We start from the raw sequence: 22,291 nt of genomic DNA, 5'->3' as shown, positions 1-22,291 counted from the left end.
CGGTGGTCATACTTCACTACTAGTGTAATACAAAGAGCACAAAAACAATAAAATACGCTTTACTGTAAATTGAATGCATTTACAGCCGACAACATGATTGGCATAGTTTTGGCCAAGCTTTTATACTGCGTACTCCTATGTGGTGCGTCCAGATCATTTCTTATATCAAGACTTGTTTGTTTTTTTTTTCATATATTTCGGATTCGTAAATTTGTTTTCCTACTTTTTATGTGGCTCATTGACCAGAAAATGGTTTGTTTTGAGAAGAATTCGTCAGATTAGGTTACTAAACTCTAAACAAAAACACGATCAGTCGTCTCTACGTTCAGCATTATGGAATTCGATGAACGGGAATATGAATAAATTTGTTTACCTAATTTGTTGTATTTGCAAGCTTTAGTTTAGTCGACAAGGTTCATCAATATAGACTTTTAAGGACAGTGATTAAAATGACAATCTTGATATGTCCAGTTTGAACGTGGTGACACATTCCATAAACAACACTCAGGTGTGTGCTATCGTAGTAGCTACTTAAAGGAGGAAACATAATAGCAACAAAATAAAATTTCCTTTAAGAATTAGAAATTTTCCCTAAAAATTGGAAATTGCTAATAATCAGGGTAGAAGCAGGTAATAAATATAAAATTTCCATAAATAAATCAATATTAGCAATAAACAATTGCAAAATTTTCCACAAAAAATTGAAAACTTTCCTCGTAGTATTTATAAAGAACAATAAAAAAATAAGAAAGTTTTCTTAAAAAAAATAGAAAAAAGCAAAAATCCTAATAAATTTTCCATTAACAATAAACTTTTTAAAAGAAGGAGTCATCTATGGAAAAAAATCTCAGTCTTATTGTTTTTTATATTTTAAAATGGAAATTGTATTATTTTTTTTTATGGAAAAAAGATTTTTTTGTGGAAAATTTTGTAATTTTGTTTATTGCTGATATGAATTTCAAGATTTTTTTTAATGTTCATCAGGCAGAAGAATTGAAACAAGTATTCCGATTGTCAAACAACGCGAATATTATTGTTTCATTCTTCAATGTTGTTGTTTCAGCGCATGTTCACATGCTTTATTGAATTGAATATTATTGTAGTTTCAATCTTGAATCGCATAATAATATTGTCCTTTTGACAACCATTTCATGATTTGGAAAATCTGTACAAACTGATCAACATAGATCACTGCCGTAATCTGAAAAAGTGACGTATACGCTATTTTCCATAAATGGTGTTAACGAGTACGACTCATCTAACTCTTTAACAGAAAAATGGAGAACATGCATGTTGTAATTTGGCACTTACGTCTTTTTTGTTCAGATTACGGCAGATCATCCTGTCTACATGAAGTAGGCACGGTGCAGAGGTAAAGTGGATGACTCTCACTCCCCATGTAACTAGTTCGATTCTGCTTCTGTCACTTTTTCCTCTTTTGTTGTTGTCATTATATTGTCGATAAAGTAGTTTCACAGCGTTTTCGAATGTAAAAACAACCATGAATATTGTTATTTTCTGATGTATTATTTGACAGTGACAGCTGGAAAGCACGTGGACGACTTGGAGCGCAGCGAGCGAGATGGGCAGACCAGGTGCAGAACGACTTGGCGAGCGTGGGGCGTATTCGAGCATGGTTGCTGGAAAGCATGGTTGGAACAAATATATTAGAGAATTGAGTCAACTATCGCGTATGGTTGATTCAATCCTATTTGTGGTTGTATCAACAATAAATATTGTTATTTATAAATCAATGCAAAAATATAGTTGATTTGAAGCAGAATCCGGTCTACCGTACTTTTTTTTCTCCATGATCGAAATTTTGTATATTTTTATATTTCTTTATTGTTTTAACCCTGATTTCTTCATTGGCAATTTATTATTTTTTAAGGAAAATTTCTATTAGAGAGAAGGGTGGGGGGTGTTAATTTGAGTATCACTAAAATCGGTAGCTTTTCAATAAGAGTACATCCAATCAGCGGATGTTTACTACACATAATTGCAAAATTTCACAATAAGAATAGAAAATGCAGCAAATATGCGATTACTGGCCGTATAAAAATCATACATCTGAATAAAAATCTTGACATTACAAAATTGCTAAATTCTTCTAAAAGAATGTAAGCTTTTCACACAGGTATAGTAAAAATAAGCTGGAAAATTGTAGGATCACGTCCCGCCTGCATTCAAATGCTTTTTCCCAACATTTCATCAAATCACATTCCATGGCGAACTGCATTATGTGTGTCGTGGTTGAGCCTTCTTCCCCAAATGACTTCAAAAGTTTACTTTAATTCTTAATTCTCAGTGAAGAACTGGGGTATATACCCCAAAATTCACTTAAATTAAGAATAAAAATAGGACTTCTGAATTAAATTGGTTTTCCACAACTCGGATCCCTGCGTTTGCGGTATCTGTTCATATTTTTTTCTTTTATTTCAATATGTAGGTCATAAATCACTATACCACTTCTGGCCATCCAAATATTAACCCAAGCGATAAAATATAACCCGTTTGAGTTAGTAATCGCTAGAAAACGTATAGCGATACATAATCAAAAACAAGGTGGTCTCGATGATTTTCCTATGTTCACTCCCAATCGTAGTCGAATAGTAAAAATTTGTTTTCTTTGCCTTCTGTTTCTGCGGCAACTAAGGCTCAAAGTGTTTCGTACGTTAACCTTTGCTACGCACCAATGCCTCCAACGGTAGTAACGGAGGAATAACGTGTTATTTCTTCTTTCAGCAAGCTCTTTGTTCCGTTCGATGGGAGTACGAAATGATTATCTAGAGAATGAACCATTAGAACCATTATGCTTTTAGTATAATGATGTTTAAGTAGATCTCAATTTTATCTTAATTTGGTCGTTGAACTCAAACTAAAAAGAGATTGTTGAAAATATGTTTGCACACTGGCGGAGATTATTTTTGGCTGATATCGGAATGATTTCGCACAACTCCTGAAATCATGAAAGACAGAATGCTCAAAAAAGTAATTAGGCTAGATGTACCAGTTGTGGCTGTTGTCGCACTAGTGCTTTATATGACAAATGGCCAATCCCCGCAAATCAAGTTCATATCGATAAAGTATATTCATACGATACGATAACACCCTTGATTTCCTCCAAAACAAGCAAAGCATAATTGTAAAAATTGATTTTCTTTAATTTTGACGTCCTTTGCACCAGTTGTCGCTCTAGTGGTCCCAATTTGGCTAATCCCATAAGAAAACAACCCATAAGGAACAAAAATGAAGAATGGTGCCACAACTTGTGCATGCGTTCCTATAATGGATTAATCAATTTTGAGGATAATAACAAATTTTATTGTGGTTTTCACAGCTGTTCTAAGGATCAGGAAGTAAAACCTTTCGCTTGATATATAAAAACCACCCACATGCCTTTCACCTATTTTTTTAAATAGTTGTTCTTATGTATGGCGACAATTAGTACACCCACCCTAGTGGTAAATTCAAAATTATATTGTTGTTCAAGTAATATGTTTAAGTAGTTCAGGAAATAAACAGAAATTTCAAGAATGCTAGACCGTAACGATAAGTTAGCATATACAAATATATTATGGACAAGCATCCCGGAATCCAAATTTGAATCTACTCGCATTTTCAAAAGCTTTGCTTTGCATCACAGCATGCGTGAAATAATAAAAATGACAGTTGTGCGTTGCTTTCGTATTGAGTGGTGTGCCCTTGAAAACGCGTGTAGATAAAGTACATGATTGTTAAAATGGGTAACTCTTCTTCAGCCGTTCTTGTGCCAAATTCAAGGAAAGACATTTGAGAAAATGGCATTTTAAACTGAGCCCCAATTATTATATTACTGACCTTCAACAGGTAGGAAATTTAAGAATACTACATCATAAGACCATTCGGAAAACTATTTTTGTCTTTATTAGCGAGACTTTCAGCCCAAGGCTAATTCGAAAAACTCAATTTCATTGAAATCATTCTAATTTTTCACGCACAAATAGAATTGGCGACCATGATCATGAAAATAGTTTGGCGGGACAATTATGCCGAGAAAATCAACACATGTTTGGGGATTTTAACGCATTTCAGTCCCGCGCAGTGCACGGTTCCACAAATGGCTACTGCGATTTACATATGTCTCTCCATTAGTGTGGTTCAAAAAATCAATTTAGCTCCACAACGCTCATCTAATTCTGTCTCATGTTTTGAGTGTCCTCTGAAAATTTGAGCTCATTTGGATACAAACTGATTTAGCACAAGCCGTTTCAAGTTTGCATGGAAATGAGTATGAGGAAATTATTTTTTGCCTTTCTCGTACACTAGTACGAGTAAAGGCTATATATTCGCTCCAGAGCAAAACTTGTTATAGAAAGCCACGAGACCCACGAGACGAATGTTATATACCAATCGACTCAGTTCGACGAATTGAGGTGATGTATGTGTGTGTATGCGCGCAAAAAGTCTCGCCAATTGTTCTGGAACTTACCCTCAACCGATTCGCATTCGACGCCGAATCCTGTCCCATTGTTTCCTATTGAAATTGGCCGGATCGGACTATGGGTTCAAAAGTTATGGCCAAAAACATTTTTTCATACCAAAAGTGCGTATAAATTACTCACTCGAAAGAAACGAGAAAGGCACCATCACCGCTAGGCGGATTAATCTGGGCTTTCAATATACTGATTATAGCGCTTCCTTATGCCACCCTTCCTTATGGAGAAAAGAAAACCTACACAACTAGAAATAATACTCAAGAGCTTTCACTCAAGGGAAAGCGCATTTTGATTTACTACCCAATCATTAGTAATTTTGCACAGCAGGGCAGTCTTCTTTTTAAAGGCTTTTTCAGTTTTCACAAGCTTGTTTCTAATGGCCAACTCTCAACCGCTAAATATCTGGATATGTTCGAAAATGCGTCGCCGAATCTATCGATTTTTAGGTCTTCTCCTGCATCAAGTTCAGGATTAATTTGCACACCGTAACGTCGATCACCATCCTTAATGCCGCCTACAAAGTGATATCCCAGATCATCTTTTGTCGTCTGTCACCATTAGTGAATGAGTTCGTGGGAAGTTATCAAGCAGGCTTCGTTGACGGCCAACGGACCAGATCTTTACTGTACAGCAAATCCTTCAAAAATGCCGTGAATACCAGGTCCCAATGCATCATATGTTCGTTGATTTCAAGGCGACATACGACAGTATAGACCGCGTAGAGCTATGGAAAATTATGGACGAGAACAGCTTCCCTGGGAAGCTTACCAGACTGATCAAAGCAACGGTGGATGGTGTGCAAAATTGTGTGAAGATTTCGGGCGAACACTCCAGTTCGTTCGAATCGCGCCGGGGACTAAGACATGGTGATGGACTTTCGTGCCTGTTGTTCAACATTGCGCTAGAAGGTGTCATGCGGAGAGCCGGGTGTAACAGCCGGGGTACGATTTTCAACAGATCCAGTCAATTTATTTTTTTCGCGGATGACATGGACATTGTCGGCCGAACATTTGCAAAGGTGGCAGAACTGTACACCCGCCTGAAACGTGAAGCAACAAAAGTTGGACTAGTGGTGAATGCCTCAAAGACAAAGTACATGCTTGTGGGCGGAACAGAGCGCGACAGGGCCCGCCTGGGAAGCAGTGTTACGATAGACGGGGATACCTTCGAGGTGGTCGAGGAAATCGTCTACCTCGGATCCTTGTTAACGGCTGATAACAATGTCAGTCGTGAAATACGAAGGCGCATCATCTGTGGAAGTCGGGCCTACTACGGGCTCCAGAAGAAACTGCGACCAAAAAAGATTCGCCACCGCACCAAATGTGTCATGTACAAGACGCTTATAAGACCGGTTGTCCTCTACGGACATGAAACATGGACAATGCTCGAGGAGGACTTGCAAGCACTCGGAGTATTCGAGAGACGGGTGCTTGGGACCATCTTTGGCGATGTGTAAGAAGACGGTGTGTGGCGGCGAAGAATGAACCATGAGCTCGCCCAGCTCTACGGCGAACCCAGTATCCAGAACGTAGCTAAAGCCGGAAGGGTACGATGGGCAGGGCATGTTGCAAGAATGCCGGACAGCAACCCTGCAAAGATGGTGTTCGCTTCCGATCCGGCAGGTAGGAGACGACGTGGAGCGCAGCGAGCGAGATGGGCAGACCAGGTGCAGAACGACTTGGCGAGCGTGGGGCGTATTCGAGGATGGAGAGATGCGGCCTCGAACCGTGTATTGTGGCGTCAAATTGTTGATTCAGTGTTATCTGTTTAGATGTAGACTAAATAAATGAACGTCCCAAGTAACATTTTAAGTTTTATAACGCTCTTGAAAAGCATAATTTACTCTACAAGAGTGTGATAAAACCAGTATAAAACCAAAATGTTACTAGGGGTGGAACTTACGAATTGAGCGGGTCCAGAAAAGGTTCTTATGTATAGCCCTCAAACATCTATCGTGGCGTGATCCCGGAAACCTTCCAGCGTATAGCGACAGATATCAAGTACTTGGTCTGGAAACCATTGATTGAAGTCGTAAGGTGCAGCAAGCAACATTTATTGTCAAATTGCTCAATGCTGACGTCAATTGCCCCTGTACTTTGTCGCAGCATTACTCTAGCACTTCAGGTAGAATGCTAAGACAGCGATCTCTGTTGCAACCGAACTTTTATCGCACTCTTTACGGATTTAACCAGCCAATTTGGCCAATGATCCGCATGTTTACTTCCGTTGAATATATGTTTGATTTTGGTATGTCAGCATCTCAATTCGCTTATAACATTAGAAAATTGAATATCATGTAATATTGGCATATTCATTAAGACTATTTTTCTTAAATGAATAAAATTACAAGTAAATAAATAAATCACCAGTTCGACTCATTCGAACTAAGTAGTTTCCAATAGAGAATCTACACACTCCGAATTGTGTAGCTCTGAATCGTGTGAAGTTCGAAGCTTGCACTGTGAATTTCATGAGTCCCTCTGCACATTCCGAACAGGATCCGCCTGAGATGAATTTTACAATAAAGTTGGTAACAGAAGTTTGTTCAATTTTTACAATTCAAAATCACATCCATGGCATACAAAAAACAACGCAGGCTCAGCACGCGTGTAAACATTCAGTTTGAATGTTTAAACATGTGACGTAAGTAATATATTCACATATGCTAAACCGAGACGATGCTCTGCGGTCTCAACATGCTTACGTTTGTATTCCAACATGAGGCTATAAAATAAGCGTCACTCTTGAACTGTCATTTTCCTTACGAGCCTACCTTGTGGATCAGGTCAACTATTATCAACCGAACTGTACATACCAACTGAACTAGACACACCAACTGTTGTTGCAAGACGTTATCATTGAAGTACACACTACTAAAAACCAAAAATGACTACATTGCTCCCCTAGCTCTGTTTGTTGTTTTAATTGGCTTTTTTCGGTAAAAAATAATTTATTTTTTACCAAAAAAAAGCCAATTTAAAACAAGTCCTGGTGTGGGACACAAAACAGAGCTGAGATGACGGCCCCAGCCCCCAATCATTTCGAACGACATAAGAGATAATACGGCTCGATACAATCGGCAACAACCTAGGTGGCTGCCAAATATGTGGAAACCTGCTTAGTAATGCTGTGCAAGATGCGCCAACGCGTGATTTGATGGCAGTCTACCACACGAAGGGGGTACCGATGACGAAAATGAAATGTTCTATGCACAGCTGAGGTAGACATACGATGGATGTCCACTGCGGGACGCCAACATTGTCATTGGTGACATGAATGATCAGATAAGAAGGGAGGAAATGTATAGACCGGTTTGGACCAAATAGTCTGCATACCGTATTGAACGACAACGGCCAACGATCGGACTGATAGTCCGAAGCACTTTCTTCCCATGCAAGAATATCTACAAGGGCACATGGAGATCATCTAATCAAGAAACGGAAAACAAAATCGACCACGTACTAATTGACGGAAAGTTCTTCGCCGACATCACGAACGTCCGCACTTACCGCAGTGCGAATATTGAATCACTACCTCGTAGCATTATGCCTGCGTTAAAACTCTCGACAGTGTACAACATGCGCCGAAGTCGAGTGCCGCGGCTATACATGGGGAGGCTATAAGACGGTAGACTATCCTAAGACTACGCGCAGTAGCTGCAAGTGGCACTCCCAACGAAAGAGCAGCTAGGCGCTTCTTCTCTTGAAGATGGCTGGAGAGATATTCTATCCGCCATTGGAAGCATCGCAATTGCAGTACTAAGCCCGGTGCCTCCGGATCAGAGAAACAACTGGTATGACGGTGAATGTGAGCAGTTAGTGGAGGAGAACAATACAGCATGGGCGATATTGCTGCAAAATTGTACGAGGGCGAACGAGGCAAGATACAAATGGGTGCGGAACAGGCGAAGCTCGATTTCCCGGAGGAAAAAGCGCCAGCAGGAAGATCGAGATCGGAGAGAGACGGAGACAACGCTCCGCACTGGGTAATTTCCAACGTTTGGGAGAATGATGTTCTGCCGCAGGAGTGGCTGGAAGGTGTCGTGTGTCCCATCTACAAAAAGGACGATAATCTAGATTGTAGCAACTACCGCACAATCACTTTGCTGTACGCCATACAAGGTACTCTCTTAAATTTTATACCGTCGACTAGCACTAAATGGAGTACAGTTCGTGGGGCAGTTACTGTACCAGGCGGGAATTATGGGTGAACGCTCTTCAACTGATCAGATGTTTGCTATACGCCAGATATTGCATAAATACCGTAAATACAACGATTGGTCTAGTCATCAGCACGTCGAACACAAAGTACATGATAGTAAGAGGCTGAAGTGAGGACAATGTAAGCCACCCACCACGGATTTGTTCGAGTTCGAGCCCAAAACAATGCTCGTGGAGAACCAACGCGCACTTGGACTTTTTGAAAGGAAAGTGCTGTTTACCATCTATGGTGGGTCGTAGATGGTGGGCGGTACGTGGAGGAAGCGTATGAACCACGAGTTGCATAGGCTTCTGGGAGAACCATCCATCGTTCACACCGCGAAAATTGGAAGACTGCGATGGGGCGGGCACGTAGCCAGAATGTCGGACAATAACCCGATGAAAATCGTTCTCGACAACGATCCGACGGGAACAAAAAGGCGAGGTGCATAGCGAGCAAGATGGATCGATCAGGTGGCAGATGATTTGCGGACCCTCCGCAAACTGCGGGGCTACGTTAGCGACGTGCAGCCAAGGATCGAGTTGAATGGAGAAGACTGTTATTTACGGTTTATATAGTCTGAGAAATAAATAAATAAACCAGAATGCCTTTATGGGGGGGTGATCTGACTTGCCAATGTCCTGAACTGAAATGAATTTAAGATAAATTTGAGAAAAATGTGTATCTAAATGTAATACTTTAGCACATAAAAAATAAAAATTATTTGTTTAAAATACCTACGATGAAATATCTGCTTATATTCTTTGTACAGTCGACTCTCTACATCTCGATGGTCTATATCTCGATGTCTCTCCCTATGTCTATAACTTCCTCGGCCCATTCAATCTACATTCATTTTGGTTTTCTACGTCTCGATAACCTCCCTATCTCGATATCTCTCTATCTCGATGTGTTCTGATTATATTTTGTTCAGGAATCACTCTCTTCATGTTGATATGTTAAAATTTTTAGGCTACTAGACCATCTTTTGACAATAACAAACACAACAAAAAGAAATGACATTTAATTTGTTGTCGTTTTTCATAGCAACGAACTGTTTTGAATCTAGTAACCATTTCAATTTTCCTTCCATTCCTCGATCTCTAACAACTAAAAATACCCGAAATCGGATGTAAGACGGCGAAAATACGGCCAAAAAATTTTGCCTATATTTTTCGAGAGTGAACCCAAACTTTTGGCCGGGAGTGTAGGAGTCCAGATTTCCTATAAAAAAGTTCGTTTTGATATATATACTAGCAGACCCGACGAACTTCGTTTCGCCAAAAATGGATTTATTCTCTGCTTAGTTCTCGAGTTATGCAGAAATTTCTGTTTCATTTGTATGGGAGCCCCTCTTTCCAAAGGAGGGAGGGGTCTCGAACCATCTTAAGAACCTTCCCCGGCCCCAAAAACCTCTGCATACTAATTTTCACGCCGATCGGTTCAGTAATTTCGGAGTCTATAAGGTTCAGACAAACAGAAATTCATTTTTATTTATATAGAAGAAGAAGATTAGGGTGGTTCAAACAATCGATTTGCTCCACAGCGCTCATCTGATTCTTTATCATGTTTTGAGTGTCCTCTGAAAATTTGAGCTCATTTGGATTAAAACTGATTTAGTACAAACCGTTTCAAGTTTGCATGCAAATTAGTATGGGAAAATTTATTTTTTGAGTGAGCTACCTTTCGCGCCACGAACAGCAATGTTGACTGTTGAGGAGTTACGCAATTAGAAAACCTCGGTATAGATTATATTTGATTACTAATTATTGAAAAGATTAATCAAGATGCGGTTTTCGCTGGGTGAAAGCTCTTGAGTATTCCTTTAAGCTATGTAGGTTTTCTTTTAACTTGCGCTAAATAAGGATTTCCCCATACTAATTTGCATGCAAACTTGAAACGGCTTGTGCTAAATCAGTTTTAATCCAAATAAGGTCAAAATTTCAGAGGACCCTGTTCATATAATAATAATTCTTAAATTAATTTCTTGCTAGGAGTTGCATTTGACGGGGAACAAAGTTTATCATTATTTAAGTTGATCCCCTTCGGCCAGTGTGCCCAAAAGTGTTGACGATTACGATGTATACGGCCAAATGTTGACATACGACTGCACGAGAGAAAAGCACTATCAGTACTAGATGAACTAATTTAGATTTTCCTTGTTGTATTTCCACAGCAATTCGAACCACTGAAATTTCCTTCGAATGTTTAGTTGGACACATTTATAATTCTGTTATGATTAGTTATTCCATTCGAAAGTCATGACGACAATGCTGAATCATTCCACAGATGTTTGTTGCTTGTCCGAAACAAAGATGATTGTATAACTACTAGATGGATCATTCGCTTTTTCTTTTTCGTCCAGAGCTTTCTCTTACAATGCCCTCATTTTTTTTTGTATTACAGACCCTTCATTCCATTTCCCATGCTTCAATTTCGTGTTCTACTTACTTGGCCAAAAACATGATCATGGCTCCAACGCAAACGATGATGGCTGCAAGTGGAAGTAGATTGGACATCTCCACCGTAGATAGCATTACGGAATTGAGCACATTCATGATTGCTGCTTTCCTTTTGCCACTGATGTGCTTTATATAAGACAAGGAGCACACAATTGACACAATTTATGCCTTCGGTCAATGTTTTCCACTGATCACAATTTCGCACAAATTTTCTTAACACTGTTTTCCAATTAAGCACTTGCTATTATAATTTCGATTTGCTTCTCCTATTTTCTTAGGTTTTAGTTTGATACAATTTAGGCTTGATGCACATTTCACAATTTGCAAAAGAAAAACACTAAGTATGAACAATCTTCATCTACTAACTGTTTTCGACTCAGATTCTTAGATTTTGCCGTTTCAACAAAGCACGCGAAAACCTCCCAAGATTATAGCACTTCACAAAGGATGACTGGTATTCGTTTTTTTTTGCGCCTAGCAGAATCTCGTTCGGTAGACTATATTTTCCCAAGGCGCGTTAAAAATTTTACCATTACAATCACTTTTTCTAATATTGCACAAACAGCCTCGCAATAACTCGATCCGCACATGCGTGAGTCGCCGGAACTGCCGCCGCTTTCGGAATTTGCACCTCACTCGAGAAGAGAAAAAACATAACTGAGCAGGCTCCGCCAGCCGCCGCTATGTTGAAATATAGTATCCGAAGCAACGGGTTTAGTATTCAAACCTTTCCGTCTCAGTCGGCTTTAACTCTCTTGCCTTTTACGCGTGGTGTTGTTTTTTTTTGTTTCCACGCGCGCGCTCGCAACCGGCTGCGATTGGGGGAGAATGCGAAACGTGTGTTCCGCCGTTACCTGGTGAATGCATTCATTAAATATGTTGAATGTATCATGAAATAAATCACGCGCCCACCTCACAATATGTTAGCACTATCTGCATTATGATCATGTCAGGAACAGGATAATTACAGTTTAGTGTCTGTAATTGTATTGATCGATTTATTTTCTTCGATGTTAGCTTTTTAATAATTTACGCCCTCATTATGCTTAGCGCGACTTTTAAGGAAAGTTAATTCCTGAACAATCCAAACTGAGAATTTTGGATGTAATTGCTAAAAATGATAATTGTTCCAAATCGTAAGTAATACATAACGCTTTGAACTATTTTCATATTTTATGGATGCATTTACCTTTCGCGGTATACTAACTGTTATACAAAAGTCTACAGTGTGAAGAAAAAGTTATTGATCGAAACATGTTTCCTTTGGTGGATACGCTACGTCTACAGCAACTCTGTTCGACCCAGTGCGAGAGCAAGCAGTGCAGCCTGCATTCTCGATTCAACTGGTGTAGCTCGTGTAGCCCATTCGGCAAGACCGCTAAACTACACACGCGGGCTGCCGGCAGATCCGTTTTGAAATACACTCACTCGCGTATTGTATGTCGTTTGGTCACATCAACGAAGGTTCGTTTCTAACGGAAGCGTTGATGTTGCTTATAAATCGAGACGATAGATAGACCACGATGCACGTTAGAGCTTTGTTTGTTTTGCTCAAGATCATGTCGTCTGGGTCCGCTCCTCCGCATGACTATAACTGTGTTTACTGTGCATACACGTTTCGAGACAAAGATCCGTTTATTCGTAACTGTTCCTAGGTTCTGGAAATATAGAGAAACAAAAAATTCAAGTTAAATTATCTTTTATGGTGATTCTATGAATGGAGGTGTTTTTTGAAACATTGTCGAAAGTTTACAATTAGTTCAAGAGGTTAGTACATTCTGCAAAGTTGATTTCTTCTTTTTTGGGTTAGTTTTTTTTTAAGTATCTACTTTATTGCAGACTTTACCAGATCGGTTCATTAGGCAAAGTTACATGCCGAAAAGTGAAGAAGTATCGCAGTGCTCCGAAGGAAACGCGATTATTTTGAAACTTTGTCATTATCTACAAAAACGGCTCATTCGATTGAAACATGGTTTGAATTTTTTAATTCTACACATTTTTTTTGTCATCGTACGTAGCCGTTTTTATTTATCTTAAAAATGGCTCTTCGGTGTAAGCTTTTATGTAAATTTTTGCGTCCGAAAACGAATTCTTATTCAAAACGTTGTCAATATTTCACTTTTCAAAATAAACAAAAAATACTACGTACAATGATTTTTTGATAAAATTGAAAAAAAAATGGATTTTTTTCTAGCTCCAACGGTGCAACCTCCATGATGTCCGCATATTAGCAGGTTCCCGTCGGAGGGCATCTCCGACGCTGCACCTGGTGTAGCAGCCAAAAGAGTAGTGATCCAATATATGCCAATTTTTGTTTTTGTTTTTGGCGAGATTCGTAATAGTCCCTGTAGCTCCTAACTGGACTAAGTTTTTTTTTTTTTTTTTTTTTAATTCTTTATTAAAGTGTTTTTTTAATTTTAAAATTAAGTTCAACACTAAACTGGACTAAGTGCATTTATGGTATTCATACTGCTTTATTTTCCAATAAAGTCGATATTACCATGAAGCACTTGGACATGTGCTTTTACTGAATCATAAGTTCTCCCAATATTCAGCACATCTTCCACACAGACGTCTGCCTCGAGATACTCGGTCGCCCTGAGATCCTACACGGTAACAATATGGTTTAGTTCGGTAGAGAACCTTTTGGGCGGCACCCCTATTCCCGTCCACAACGTTCATTACTCGGGAGTTTTAAAACCGAATTACTTGTTTTTTAATAGGGTGGGTGTACCAATTGTCGCCATACATAAGAACAACTATTTTTAAAAAAATAAGTAAAAGGCATGTGGGTGGACTTTATATATCAAGCGAAAGATTTTACTTCCTGCTCCTTAGTACAGCTGTGAAAACCACAATAAAATTTGTTATTATCCTCAAAATTGATTAATCCATAATAGGAACGCATGCACCAGTTGTGGCACTATTCTTAATTTTGGTTCCTTATTTGGCAAATCCCATTGTTTTCTTATGGGACTGGCCAAATAGGGACCACTAGTGCCACAACTGGTGCAAAGGACGTCAAAAATTAAGCAAAATCAATTTTTACAATTATGCGTTGCTTGTTTGGGAGGAAATCAAAGGTGTTATCGTATCATATGAATATGCTTTATCGATTTGAACTTGGTTTGCAGTGATTTGATTGGCCATTTGGCATATAAAGCACTAGTGCGACAACTGGTGCTATAGCCACAACTGGTACACCTAGCCTACATGGTTAGTTTCTGTCGATGTCTAGTGATGTACAAAAGATCATGCCATTTGGTTGGAACGAGGTCGAGTTATTAACTTTGCGGACGGGAATAGGGGGTGCTGCCCAAATGGTCCCGCTCCCTATCTTTTTCGGCAATACCTTTAAAGGTAGCCTCACACTTCGGGAATTTGATCCGCGGATTTTTTCCCCATGTATTTTTGCATATGCGATGTTTTCGGGATTTGGGCACGGAAAATCAAAATCCCGGCCCCATTTAAAATGCACGGGGACCAAAATCCGGCGGAAAATTTTCCCGAGGTGTAAGGTAGCCTTAAAGCTTAAAAGTGAAATTGCCGAATCACCATGAAAAAACACATAGGTTTTCTCCAGCAGCTTCCGAAAACAGACAACATCGCGATGGGACGGTACGAATTACGATCCGAAGCGGAATTTCGATGTAGGGGGAATGACGGCTTTGGCAGGTTTTGTTCTATTATTGGCAGGGGGGTTTTTTATGACTGACTAAGCTCAAATTTGGCCTAAACATTCTTTGCATATCAAAGAATATTGTGGCCAAATTTCATAAAATTCGGTCGACAAAAAACCCCTGCCAATAATAGAACAAAACCTGCCAAAGCCGTCTTTCCCCCTACCATTTGTAAAGAACGATCGATCTGTGTTTCCGAAATTCCTTTAACGCGATGGATGTCTCGTTGTAACGCTTCGTACACTCGGTATCCTACCACGGAGTGTGGTGTCCTACAAACCGAAGCTCCTGGCACCGGCCGCCTTTGTGCCTGAGGAATGCTTTTAGAAATCAATTGAGGTAGAAAGTGGTACTTTTCCCTCGGGGGAAGTGCTTTTATCGGATGTACGCTATCAATGATGGCCTCCGCACATTTGCCCCATTCAATGTGCTTGGTGGGGTCATACGAGAGGACGATATAGAAACAGATTGATCATGTCCATTGGAAATCGAAAATGCGATCGATAGATGATCGGTTATAGCATGGTTGAGCCGAAATGATGTGCTAGAGATCTCTACGAGATAGCTCGATGTACGGAAGAAGATATATTGAGGCGATACTGAGGTCTTATCTACGAATCTTCACCGAACATGCGACAGCGTCGGTATCGGACATCGGAACAAGATCGGTTCTATAGAAAGAATGCTGTTTTCGTGCCCTAACATCACGCCTCCATATCGATTTACCCAATCCCGGCGAATGATATTAAAATCAGGAAAATGAAGTTTCACATCAGGTGTTAGCCAAGTTTCACATAAAGCAGGAAAATTTTCACATACAGGAGGATTTGAATTTAATTGCTGGCACTAGTACTGAGACATGTCTTATATTACCTGATTTTCTCAAAATTGCACGCGGCGTACACCTCAGGAAAGGTACCACCGCGCTTTCTGCACCCAGTTTACTTCATGCTTATGGGTAAATAGCATTGCGGTGTATTGTTTGGCGCGGCCGTACCTTTCGATAGTGATTCGCCGCGTGAAGTTTTGTGCAAGTACCCATTTAAGAACATTACAAAATCTGACCAGTGTATCATATCCAGAAAATCTGACAATATCGTTGGAAACTGCTTGCATATTATGCATGTCATATTTCGTTAGGGTGATTCACTTATTTTACATTAGGGTGGTTCTTTTTGTAGAAAAATTTAAAAAAAATGAGATAATAGTATTAAAACATCTCTTATATAATCGAAAGCCATTATCAATATTGAATACATATTAGTTCATTAGAGTGGTTTGGTGATTGTTTGAGTTTAAAATTAGGAACAAAAAAATCCAAAAGAAAGTAAGCCAGTCATAATTTTTTGTATAGTTTGATTTTTATTGGCATGCAACACTTCATTGAGAAATTTTTAATGAAGTGCAACAAAAGTTTTTTGTTCATCTTTTCTAAAAAGATTCTTGGTCTTGGGCTGCTTCATTTACGAGAAACACAAACGTATGTTTCTGGGGAACAAAACAATAGTAGGGGAGAACGGTCCAAAATGCACCACTTAAGCTTTTTCGATGTTTTCGCCCATATAAACAAAAATATCAAACCATTTCAACGTATAGGTGCACAATTTACAAACCCAGCTACATTCCACAATGATCTTCTATTCAAAAAAATAAGGTTTTCATGACTTTCTAACGCATTTAAAAAATGTTTTAAAAATTGGCCTGGGGCAAAACGCCCGAATGGTGGTCTAAAATGACACAATTGCATGTAAAATGTTGGTGAACGCAAGGTTGTTTGTTTTTTCTTAATGGATTGAACTACAATCTTACGGATGTGGTGGATAAATAGCAAATCGTTAAATTTGAGTGAATATGAAGGGATTTTGCTAAATTTTTCCAATGGAGCTCAATGATGGATAACTAATTATGAATTGTAATGGTAATATTCGTTCGTAAATGTACTACAACAGATTATATGAGTGATTTTATGAGTAAGGCCATTTTGCCCCAGTGGGGGATGAAATGCCAATGAGATGAAGAAGAAGAAGAATAAGAAGAAGAAGAAGAAGAAGAAGAAGAAGAAGAAGAAGAAGAAGAAGAAGAAGACCCTTTCCGCTTTTTGAATGGGAGGTTTATTTTTTTTGTATGGATCGTAACGCTCGATGACCTCCTCCCTTCCCGTACAGCGTTACGTAATTTGTGAAAGGTCGCGTACATGCGTCTGTGATACATAGAATAGGCATATGCGGTATTTCGAAAAATTTCGTTTCAGTAAATATAGTATATTAACATAATAATAGAGTATATTTGGTTTCAGGTAGTTCGCGGAAGCGGAATTTGAGCATGGCGAAATCTAATTTCTTGATTTACGTAAAATTACAAAAAATTCGTAAAATTACAAAAAATTCGCTAGAAAAAAACTCGCTTTTAACGAAATTTAACGGAATTCCGCGGAATTTCGAAACAAATTTAAACTTAAACCATACTGCCTAGTACGGTCGTGTATAAACAAAAACATGTTATACATTTTTTTCTATTAACGCTTACTACATTATCTTATTCTGAGTCGTCAAATACTTAATTGATTTTCTTCTATAAAGCTGTTCGTCGAGCTGATTGTATATAAGACTATGTCTCCCAGCCTAATATAAAAAGGTAGAATATAGAAGGAAATGATAGACTTTTGGTGCAACTTTTTGTATGAGAAAGGAAAACATATTTCTCCATACCTGGCAAACTCCTGTCGTAAAAACTTTGCGATCACATTTCTGAAATAGATATCTTTGTGCATTTTAGAAAGATGCAGAAGATTATTCTAGAAAGCAAATGTTTGCCATTAACATCTCTCTATCTGCGTATATGCCTTCAGTTTTTAACAGAATTTGAATCCTAACACAAAAAAAATCCCACAATTTGGCATGAATTGGTTTTGCCTTATCGCCAACGGTGTATAAACGGGAATGCGGCAATTTATCACAGACTGCTTTTTCTATTACTATAACTCTATTGGTCGTAAAGAAGTTATTTGACTTCGAAAAAATGAAATCAGAAATTGCGTATAATAAATTAGAAAAAGCATAAAATTTCGTTTCGTTTCGTAAAATTTCGAATTAAATGGACCTTTATTTCGTATCGTTTCGAAGTTTCGAAAGTAAATCTATATTTCGTTTTGTTTCAAATCAACATAGACATTTTAAATTTCGTTTCGTTTCGTCTGGAAAAAGTGTGTTATCGCATACACTTAATATAGATTAACTAGTGCGCGTTCGATTGTGTTCATCAAACTACACGTTACACAAGGCAAACCGTTTACCAAAACGAACCCTGCTACACTTCCTACCCCATATATCCAACATCCCAATGATTTCTCGTGGAAGTGCAGATGACTCGTCGGCTTCCATCAAAGCGAGTATCACGTCATCAGTTTCCTACCTACTCCCCAATTGACCTGCATTCGGACACGGCCGGCGCTGGTATTGCTTGATTTTGGGTCACTAGTTTTTACACATTGAGGAGATGTTAGTCCCAAACATCATCTGTTGGTTCTCTGTGTAATTACAGCTGACCTGGCAATAACGGAGTAGCAACCGTTTGCGGTCAATCATGCTCATGCAACAGAAAAAGCAGAAGCACAATTTCTTATTGAAGTGACTTAGACTTAGATTTTCCTCCCAATTCCTCAAGTCAGGATTAATTTCAAATAATCTTCTAAAAATAACTCTAGAATCACTTGGAATTGCTTCAGAATTTTATGATGTTCTGACCTTCTAAAACCCAAATTTTTATTTACACTGCTCAAAAACAGTTTCTCAAATCGAGTTTTGTTGTCGATTTTTCACCACATTTAATGTTTCATTTTTTTCACCCAATATTGCAATATTAGAATTTTCAAAGTTATGGAACTTAATCTTTATTTTCTATGTAAAAAGTAATAGAAATATTCTTGAGTTTGAGCTTGATGACCGCACAATTCGTACTTGCTACTCCGTGATAGACCAGAACAATCAAAATTGCACAGGGAACCAATAGTTGGGGTTTGGGATTGGCTTTCCAACCTCAATGTGTACAGGTCTAGAGTTCAGTAAATAAAGGATCAATAACGGCGCCGACCACGTTCTTACGGTCATCTGGGAAGGGAAGGAATAGTTGGTGTGACATTCGTTGTTACTAGAGACCGAGATCACCTCTGCATCTTCCCAGTTGCCACAGGAGGGATTTTTGTTAGTGGGACGGGGTAAGTAGTTAGTAAGCACGAATCAGGATTCACCTTGGTAAGTGATGCGATCCATGCAACCTTAATAAAATGAAAAAAAAACATGATATTATTTTTTTGTTAAATATCTTGGCTGTGCATATGCACAGCATATGTTTCTAAATGGACAAATTGATATGAAATTTGCGAAAAAGAATCCACGTGTCTTGGAGAGACTCGAACCCTCAACCGACTACTCTCTAGATAGGCGTGATAACCCCTACACAACAAGACCACTTAAAGGTCACGTTTGCAGAAAAGCCATCAGAATCCGAGTACCAACCTCCACCACGGTTAGCTCTCTTTTTTGCAAATTGAATATCTTTCGGATGCTTGATTTGTCCAATCTCCACATGTGCTGCGAAATGGTGAGTTGACATCTGGGAAGGAGCGACCTACACAGCTCTGGTCCTCACAAGTTCCAATCTCACGCTTCCACGGGTCTTCCGATGACAATTGACCGCCAGCTAAGGGTTGCGTACTTAGCTGGTAGTGCAGCCTGGGCAATGTTGTCCTTCTGACATCAGCTAGAGTGAGTGGGTGCGACCAACGGGACCATCGTCCCTAACCCCTAATCTCAAGGTGTTAAGCGACCCGTGCCGAGGGGATGCATGGCCAGGGGGGTGAAATAATGAGCTAGGCCTTTACCGGAGCCTGTGGAGCCTGGGCACCCTCCACAGTAATTGTCCCTTACCGCGTCATGCTGGGCTCTGGCGTGATGGACCTCTTTTCCCGAGCCAAAATGGAAAACCAAGTAAATTCTTTAATTAGTGGTAGTAGTGTAGGCGACAACTCCTTCGCAAGAGGTGGGTTGTTTAGGTCTCCGCCTAGGAGGCCAGAGGCAGCTCAGTGCGCAGCGCCAGCGTGGGTCACTTAACCTTCATCTCGGCTAAAAAAACGCCGGTAGAGGTTATTGATGGCTCATGGCTTATGGAGGCGATGAACCGCAAACGCGATGGGCTTTCGGCCTTCGAGGTGGCGACGGAACGCTGGACGCCATCATCGACTTTGCGTCATCGAAGCATAATATCAGTAAGGACCTCAAGAGGAGCTTGCAGAAACTTCGAAAGTCGATGCTGGACGCCAAGCTGGAGAGGGCGGTCGGGACGGCCAAGTGTAAACCCGTGAAATCCGTGGAGTCGAGGTCTACCCAGACTGAGGCCCAAGGATTCGCGGACTCGGGCAAGGTCGAATTGACCGAGGGCGTGCCAGCGAAGACGGTGGTACCAAAGTCCACCCAGACTGAGTCAAGTATTTGCGGGTACGTCGGGAGTGACTACTCCAACGGAGCAGACACAAAAACGGGGGATACAGTCTCCAGGGAATGAGCCCCCTGGGGGCCGCTCCAAAACGCAAAGGGTTACTACCCCGAACAAGAGTAGTGGGGCTGGGAACCTGAACCCCGGCCAGGTACCTCCAAAACCGGGGGAGTAAGGACCTGGAAAGGTCAATCCACCCAGGAAAGACGGTGGTAAGGGGTTACAGCAGGCTGAGAGCTCTCAGCCGCACCAGACCAGGGAAATAGAGGGGGACGACGCCTCCTGGACCCTGGCCAAGAACAAGAGGAAACCGAAGACGTCAAGGGCCGAAAAGAAGACCCAGGCGAATGAGGGTAGCAAGAAGTCTAGGGTAGGCGCCAATCGTTCCAGGGGTGATGCCCTAGACGAGACTAAGTACTCGGACGTCCTGAAGGCGATGACGAGTGACGTCAAGCTCGGTGAACTCGGCGCCGACGTACGTCGAATAAGACGTACCCGGATGGGCGAGATGATCCTCGAGCTGAAGCGGGGCGTCTCGCAAAAAGGCGCCGCCTACAAGAAGTTGGCGGAGGAAGACCTTGGCGAGACGGTCAAGCTGAGGGCACTCACGACGAAGGTGAATCTAAGGGTTAAAGACCTGGACGAGATCACCAAAGTCGAAGAGCTCGTCACGGCACTGTGGCGACAGTGTGAAGTGGAGACGCCCACCGCAGCCGTTCGGCTATGGAAAGGTCCGGCAGGGACGCAGGTAGTATTGGTTCGGCTATCTACAGCGGACGCCTCCAAGGTAGTCAAGTTAGGGAGCGTCAAGGTGGGATGGTCGATGTGCCCTGTGGGCATATACGAGCAACCCGAAGTTTGCTTAAAGTGCCGAAATCTGTTCAAGTTCACCCACAGCCTCGTCTTGAATCTTTCAAATTCCTTTTAGAATAATCGGTTTCATGAAATAATCATCGGAAATTATTATCATAATTTGAAACTTTTGAAGATATTCATCAATAAGTTCCATTAGAAACTCTTGAGAATGCCTTGCTCTTCGAGTTCCTCGAGAAATTTCCTCATTAGTATCTAGCAACTGGTTCAGGCCCCGGATGAAGATCTTTCAATTTATGGTGAGATTCACTTGTGTATAAGTAGTGGATTGAGCGTTCAAAAATGGTCGACAAACAACTCAAAGGAAATAAAATTTATGTTAGAGCAATATAATCCACCCAATCAAATCATAACACATCGACATGATTTGCAAATATTACTTAACTTAACCGATCAAAACTAATATTTAGATCATTTTGAAAAGAAAGTTCTTGTTTTTGATGAATCCAAAAACGGAATAAGATGTCCATCATAAATATGTTTGATCTTAACAGGTCAGGAGGACTATTCGTACTTCCTTTTGAGCTATCACTATTATTTCAAGCTAAATTTGTAAAGAAAAGGCATAGCCTTCTGACTTTAGCTTTCAGACATGCAATGCGAAAATCGATTAAAGATAATTTCATATATAACTAACATGGTAGTGAATTGTGATAAGTTAGTAACAACTTTAGAAACCATGAAATGCTAACGATGCTTAAAAAACCATCCCAAAGTCGCGACCACCTTCCAGAAGATTTACTCAAGGTGGGGGAATGCGATCTGTGTAAACTTTAAATTTTGTATCATTATTACCGAAAGCTGAAAAAAATGGATGACTCATACTATTGCCAGACGTATTATTTTAAATGATAGTTATTTAAGATATTACAAGAATAAAATAATTCATAATTTTGGTAATGAATGTTTATGATTTGATCGATAGTTAAATTTCCCGATTGGTTTATGATTTCCCGCATTTTTCCCGGTCGGGTCCAATTCCCGATTTTTTCCCGCTTTCCCGGTTTTAACGACTGGATGGACACCCTGTTTATGTCACCGGCACAGCATAGGTATATCACAGACAAACAGACGTAACACTAGAGAAATTACCATCGACCATGACTCG

General features: G+C 40.1%; 1 protein-coding gene across 9 annotated transcripts in view; it reads right to left on the bottom strand.

Moving 5' to 3' along the window:
* Positions 1–22,291, bottom strand: part of LOC134205239 (cell growth regulator with RING finger domain protein 1-like) — a 104,749-nt gene that overhangs the window by 70,787 nt on the left and 11,671 nt on the right. For 2 of the 9 annotated variants that reach the window (XM_062680319.1, XM_062680310.1), the window contains exons 2-4: positions 12,330–12,798; positions 12,053–12,251; positions 11,130–11,994 (exon numbers count right to left, since the gene is read on the bottom strand). In XM_062680319.1, coding sequence (XP_062536303.1) covers positions 11,130–11,236 — 107 coding nt within the window. In that variant the 5' untranslated portion in view covers positions 11,237–11,994; positions 12,053–12,251; positions 12,330–12,798. The remainder of the gene's footprint in view (positions 1–11,129; positions 11,995–12,052; positions 12,252–12,329; positions 12,799–22,291) is intronic. The other 7 variants (XM_062680311.1, XM_062680312.1, XM_062680314.1 and 4 more) reach the window with 7 other exon arrangements.

The sequence above is a fragment of the Armigeres subalbatus genome, chromosome 1 (genome assembly GCF_024139115.2).
Source record: "Armigeres subalbatus isolate Guangzhou_Male chromosome 1, GZ_Asu_2, whole genome shotgun sequence".
Taxonomy (NCBI): Eukaryota; Metazoa; Arthropoda; class Insecta; order Diptera; family Culicidae; genus Armigeres; species Armigeres subalbatus.
Note: the sequence above shows the minus strand (reverse complement) of the source record. Positions and strands in the feature narration are given on the sequence as shown.